The 6,518-nt window shown below is 52.1% G+C and overlaps 1 protein-coding gene across 5 annotated transcripts; it reads right to left on the bottom strand.

Annotated features, from left to right (window-relative positions):
- Positions 1 to 1,504: 1,504 nt before the first annotated feature.
- TIFA (TRAF interacting protein with forkhead associated domain) lies at positions 1,505 to 6,518 on the bottom strand. Of its 5 annotated transcripts, XM_037036313.1 has the most exons (4): positions 5,699 to 5,899; positions 4,963 to 5,120; positions 4,339 to 4,842; positions 1,505 to 2,583 (listed from the first exon to the last, which is right to left on the bottom strand). In XM_037036313.1, exon 4 carries the CDS (start codon positions 2,559 to 2,561, stop codon positions 2,004 to 2,006), a length of 558 nt encoding a protein of 185 aa, XP_036892208.1. In that variant the 5' UTR covers positions 2,562 to 2,583; positions 4,339 to 4,842; positions 4,963 to 5,120; positions 5,699 to 5,899; the 3' UTR covers positions 1,505 to 2,003. The 5 variants fall into 5 exon arrangements, with proteins under 5 accessions (XP_036892208.1, XP_036892209.1, XP_036892207.1 ...); XM_037036314.1 differs by lacking the exon at positions 4,339 to 4,842; XM_037036312.1 differs by lacking the exons at positions 4,339 to 4,842; positions 4,963 to 5,120; positions 5,699 to 5,899 and adding an exon at positions 6,390 to 6,518.

Below are 6,518 nucleotides of genomic sequence, written 5' to 3' on the forward strand. Positions count from 1 at the left end.
CTGGGGACCTGGCCTGAGTCCAGGCACGTGCCCCGACTGGAAGCAACTGGAGACCCTTCGGCGTGTGGGCAATGCCTAACCCACACCAGCCAGGAAGGGGAGCCACACCAGCCAGGGCAGAAATGGGTATTCCTTTCTTTAAATATTTACAAAAACACCAGAAATGACACTGATTTATCCAGAGAATACACATCAAAGAATCTGTCTGGTACGCTGACGGGGATGGGGCAGCAAAAAGACACAAAGTTTCTGCTCTTTACATTCTGGTCAAAGTGTCTGGTAAAGACAATAACAAGTAAACATATACAGAAAATCACAGAATATCACTAGGAAATATGCAAGATGATAGGCTAAAGGGTAGCAAGGGGCCAGAAGACTGCTTTTGGTAAGCTCAGGGAGTCTTCTGTGGGATGAAATGTGAACTGAGATGCTGTTGAGCAGGAGCCAGCCCAGCCCGGCCCGGCCCGGTTAGGGGGCCTCGGAAGAGAGGGGTGAGCACAGGGACCAGCGGGCACAGAGTGAGGCAGGAGCGTTTCGCCCGTTCTGAGCATGGGAAGACCACTCAGGGTGGGTCTCACTCGATACGGACTAGGAGGCGGCGTGCAGAGCACACTGACATTCTGGAAGACTTGCTCTAGCTGCCGTGCAGGGGTCGTGCAGGGGTCGTCGGAGGGCAACCTGTGCTGTGGCCGTGAGAATGCAGAGCAGAAGAATCTTAGAAGTGGAGCCCACAAGACTGTCTGCTGGGTTAGACGTGGGGACAAAAGAAGGGGTGGAGTCAGAGGTTACGGTGGGTGACGTGGTGGGTGACGTGCCCGTGACTGAGCTCACTGCACAGGCCCTCACCTCCGATCTCCCTGCAGTCTGTCAACTGGGACAAAGGAGCAGGTAAGGTGCGCGTTTAAAGTTTCCCAGCTCAGCTGCAGTACCTTGTCTCCAACAGCGCCCCCCCCACCTCTGAGCAGCTATTACTCAGTGTGACCTGAGGCCCCAGATGGACCCTTGATTGGAGCTGGAGTTGGGAGATCAGGTTCTTTGGGTGGCTGCTCAGTCCTGTAGCTCCTGGGCACTCCTGGTGGCAGGTGTTGGCCCGTGGGGTAGGGGTGGGGGGTGGAGAACATGGCCCCCACATGCTTGAGGGGTGGAGCTGCAGGTGTCTGCACCCACTGGCCACACTGGACTGCCCGCAGTCCCGGGACAGTTCTTTCCTCAGAAAGAGTTGGAGAGAGAATGGTCAGGGGATTAGGCTTTGATTTTATTGTGGACACGGATGTGCTGTTAACATTTTGAAATCATGGAATTTAAAATTCTGTAGTACATAAAAATCAGTTTAAAATGTGTTAAGAAACTGGAAAACAATTCTAAACTAAACACAGTGGCTCATTAAAATGTTTAAAATATTGTTTTTAGATGCTGAATATAGACAAGAACTTTATTCTTGGGAATAAACACTACAATTTGATAGAAAAATAGAAAGTCAAGATATTATTGCCCAAATAAACTTCTCTATTAAAACCACAGTGATGCATAGATACCACTTCAAAACACAATACACTCTGTCCCAGGACTCTGGTACCACAAGTACCAACAGACTACAACACCAGTAACAACTGTCCATAGCCTTGACCTTGAAAACCAATGGCTGCTGTGAAATCATACGACCAAGAGATGGTTCTCACAGAACAAAACACAGGACTACAATCAAGCATAAAAAAACACTGTAACTTTATTTGAGAACACGCTCTTCATCACAAAGAATACTTTCTATACATTAGCCTTCAAAAGATGTACACTTAAAATTATCCTCAGTACATGCAGGAATGCAGCAAGTGACCAAGTCGATGTCTAACACAAACAGCAGACTTCAAAATGGTCGCACTAGACCCCAAAATTGACAGCAAAACACGACAGGAATACATCACACTAATACACACAACCAGGGGAGTGTCTGCAGGGGGTCCACAACAGCTCTCCAGCCTCAATTCTCCTCTTGCTGTCCATGTTCATGCTTCATTTTCATCCATTTCTATGGGAGAAGTGCTCCCCGTGGAAGAGGATGAAACACTGGAATACTCAGGAATGGGCGCATGCGCCGGCCAGTTGTGTTCTTGCAAGAGTGATCTTGGAGACATCGTGAACAGAACCTCGAAGAACTCCAGGGACTCTCCCTCCTCCTTCTCTATCAGGAACTGGTAGTCGCCAAACCTGACCATGCACTTGTATGGTAGGTCTATCTTATTCAGGTAGCCCAGTTCCTTGTTGTCCACAATCAGACTGGTCTTCTTGCTCATATTTTTAATTTCAAAAGAGAGAACTGAGCTATCGAACTTTTTAAACAGTTGCAGGGAAAACTGAACTCGGGAAACCTGTTTGTCCTGAAAAATATACTGACAGACATTGGAATTCCGGCCAAATTTCAGCACTTCACAGGAGGGCCGTTTCTCCCGGTTATGAAACCTTATCGACTGGAATATCCCAGTCTGCATCTGGCCCGGGTGGTAAGCGGTGACCCGGAGGCAAGTCAGGGTCTCCTCCGTGTCAGCGTCTTCGAAACTGGACATGACGGCAGTGGAGCCCCGGCGCCTGCAAGAGCCACAGTGGAGCATTAGTTCCTCCCTGCGTCAGGCAATGGGAGCACGAATCCAACAAGTTGATGAAAATCTTCTGACAGGTGATTTACTTAGATTTTAAAATAAAAGAATGCATGGGATACTTTCAATCATATATGAAGTCATATCCCAATCCTGTGAACTGGTGTGTTACCTTTTCCTATCTCTGTATTTTTCATTTCGAATTTGAGGAAAAGACCATACAGGTAATCCTGGAATAAGTGTTGATAATAAAGTGGTTTGTAGGTTCCTTCTCACTTAAATAGAATGACCAAGGCCCAGACAGAAAGCAACACCCGTACTTTAAAAAGAGAATCAGGAATAAAGAGCTACTTGGTTCAAATGCCCTCAACTGACGTACACATAAAACCTGCAGTTTATGAACTTATAATTTGATGTATAAGAATTGTGAAAGAATTGGTTAAAGAATTTAAAAGCCATAAATAATTGCAACATTTACCTTTATCCTCATTTATATTTTAGTAGATAAATGGTTAAAACAGTGAATTATTTAAAAGGTTATTTTACTCTTCTGATTTTTTATATTTTTTAAAGACTTTATTTATTTTTTTATACAGAGGGAAAGGGAGGGAGAAAGAACGGGAGAGAAACATCAATCTGGGAGAGATACACGGATTAGATGCCTGGCCCACAACCTAGGCATTTGCACTGACTGGGAATCAAACTGGTGACCTTTCAGTTCAAGGGTCAGCACTCAGTCCACTGAGCCACACCAGATGGGATTACTCTTAGGATTTTAAAATTTAGACATTACATAACTTCAAAAAATTTCCTAAATAGTTCTAAGTAACTCTAAATATGGCCTCTCCTCATACTGGATTATTTATTTTTGTCAGTGGTTCCTAATGACTGGACAGATAAACTGTCACTAACCACAAGCAGCACAAACATCTGTGAACCACAGCCCGCGGCCGCCACAGCTGGCCGCACCCCACCCCCACCTCACTGAGTGCACCTCTCACATTCAGTGGAGCAAAGTACATAACACAGTAGAGACTAGTTCCTAAAACCTTTGAGAGGTTATTCTGACACTTTACTACTACTTAGAAACTATTGTAAAAGAATTACACGCACATAATCACAAAATTCAAACAGTAGAAAAAGGTTTTTTAAAAAACATCTTCCCCAGGTGGAGGGGGCCAAAAAGAAAAAAAAACCTAGACAACTGTAATAGAATAAATAACAATAATCACAGAAAGTATCTTCCCTCCATCATAACACTTTGTTTCCTCTTCTAGAGTCAGCTGCGGTACAAGTTGCTTTTACTCTCACAAAAACTCCTCACACAACAGCCGTAACAGACCTTGCACTTTCCAGTTACTAACACGAACACCTGACTTTTTCCATAGCTACACATATGAGTGCACCTCATTTGTTACACGCTGTGCTGAGACCTCCAACCTAGTGCACTGGGAAATACTCTCTAACCCTGTGTCTGAGGCTTGGGAATCCACAGCCTTCGGTGAGGTTGATTGCAACTTCGGTGTTTTCTGTTCGCCTTCTACAGCAGATGTCAGAGCTAGTGTTAAAAAACAGAATGCTTTATTTTCTTTCTATGGTTCTTGCTATTTACTTTTAATTTGCAATTCTTTCTTGTTTCCCAAAGTTATGCTGCTAAAAGTCAAACTACCAATTTAGTCAATGAGTGACATAGCTAACCAAGTTTCTTTTTTATTCATTTGGGAAGATACTTCAGTTCTAAACTTACTTTTGTAATCGACTTGTTTGCACATTGCTGAATCATAGTGCAGACCCAAGCAGGCCCAAGCAGACCCAACGCCCGGCTGTAAGCAGAAAGGAACCTCAAAATCGTGGGCCGCTTTGCGGTACAAATCACTACGAAACCAAAGACGGCAAGAACCCACGCCCCAGGGCAGACTTGGCAAACCCATCCTGGACTGCGACTCGCAGCTCCTCCAATTAGGATAACCAGCAGCAAGGGAGCCTTCGAGGAGTGCGAATTAGAGCCGGCAGAGCCTGGCTCGAGTCTGGTGCCGCGGAGGGACGCCCGGCGTCTCCCACCAGGAAAGAGACCCCGCAGCGCCCGGCTGCCCCCAGGGTCCGCGCCTGGGCTCGCGGGCATCACTCGCGCCCTCCGGTAACTGGGCAGGTTGTTGGGGAGCCGCCCAGTTGGATAAATCATCGTCTCTGATCTCGAGGAGCGCAGACACTACTCTGTTTGGTGCTCAAAGGCAGCCTTTTCGAATCCGACCTAAGTTACCAAAGAAACAAGGGCACCAATGAGCTTCTACAGCAGGGACAGCGGTGCCTCCGCCGAGGGGACCTGGGGACCGGGAAGGAGACTCGCCACCGCGCCCTTCGCACTCGGTACCTCAAAACGTTGTGCCACGTGCGCCTAGTATCTATTCAAATTTTCACAAACATTTTCTTCCCGCAATCCCGAACCACCTGATTTTATGGAATTCGGTGAAGGTGGAGATCAGCCGAGTATCGGTAACGTTGTAAACCGGGACACCCGACGCGAAGCGGCTGTAAAACACCGTGACGAGGTCAACAGCGATACGAGTTAGCAAACAACTGCGGCGAGCAGATGAGCCGGCACAGAGCAGGCCCTGCTCGGAACCCGGGCGCCCCGGGGGCGGGCCGCGGAGTTCCCGCGCGGCGGAGGCGGGACCTGGGGCGGGACCCCGGGCAGACGCGCCCACCTGGGACCTCGGGGTGGACCCCAGCCCCGCCCTGGCCTCTCGCCCTGGGTCCCGCCGCGCCAGCGCGGACACCACTATCCTCGCCCCGCAGACGGCGTTTGGCCTTCGACCGTCACGCGCGAAAAGCGACATTTTTGGTTGAAGGAGCCAGGTGTCCGCGCCGTTGAGCAGCCGGGCGCCGCTATGCGGTCCCGGCGCCAGCATTCCCTCCCGCTTCCGGCGTTTGCGCCTCTGAACGAGGCCGGCCGAGGGCGCGGAGGAGTTCGCCCGCGAGGTGCGCGCGCCCCCCTGGGGTTCTCCTTCCGCCCCGGTCTCCCGCCGACGGCTTTCCTCCCCCGACGAACACGCAGCTCCCGGGGGCGGAGTGGGGAAGCAGCAGCCAGTCCCCGGGGTCCGACTCACCGCGGCGGGGGCGCGCGGACGCGCCGCGTCGTTCCGGAGCGCCGTCCTTCGCCTGCGGGCGGCGGGCAGTTCGCGACGTCTGCACCGGGACCGGCGGGCGGGCTTCCCGACGACCGAAGCCCGGAAAGTCCCGGGAAACCACGGACTCCCCTCCTAACGCGCAGCCGTAGCCGCTTGGAGACCCCCGGGTCTCCGTCCGCGCCCCGCCCTGCGCGCTCCGCGCCGCCCACCACGTCGGTCCCCTCCCCGACCCTCCCGCCCCCCGCGCCCCGGCCTCGGCTGCGGCGCGGGGATCCGCGGGACTGCGCCTCCCGCCACGAGTGCGCCCCGGGGGAGGTTGTGGCTTGAGAGCGGGACTTCGAGAGGAAACGGAGTCGCTCCGCCTCAGGGCGACGCCCCGCCTCCCGCAGCCAGCGTCCTCTTGGGATGGGCAGCGAGGGGCTCAGGGCGCTCCGTCTCCTCCGAGGTCCGGGCGGGAGAGCAGGACCCCTGACAGATGAGCCGCCCAGGGGCCCGCACCTGACCCCGCGCCGCCCCGCCACCCGGAGCGGGAGGTGCGGGGGCGGCGGAAGCGCTCAGACCTCGGGGAGAAGGGTTAGGGTTAGTTGGTTGGTGGGTGAGTGAATGAGCGAGCGAGCGAGTGAGCGCGTGGGACCGGCCGGGTGGGGGCGCTGTTGAGCTCTGGACTGGCCGAGCTGGGTCAGGTGCGGTCAGGGGTCACACCTGGGGAGGGAAGGCGTGTCCGCCAGGGGCGCGGTTTCCAGTTAGGCTGCAGTTCTTAGGTTGTTAATCATCAACCTGTGTTATTTCTTCTCTGACA

Source organism: Sturnira hondurensis, unplaced genomic scaffold, assembly GCF_014824575.4.
Source record: "Sturnira hondurensis isolate 20B ecotype Veracruz unplaced genomic scaffold, ASM1482457v3 Scaffold0022766, whole genome shotgun sequence".
Classification (NCBI taxonomy): domain Eukaryota; kingdom Metazoa; phylum Chordata; class Mammalia; order Chiroptera; family Phyllostomidae; genus Sturnira; species Sturnira hondurensis.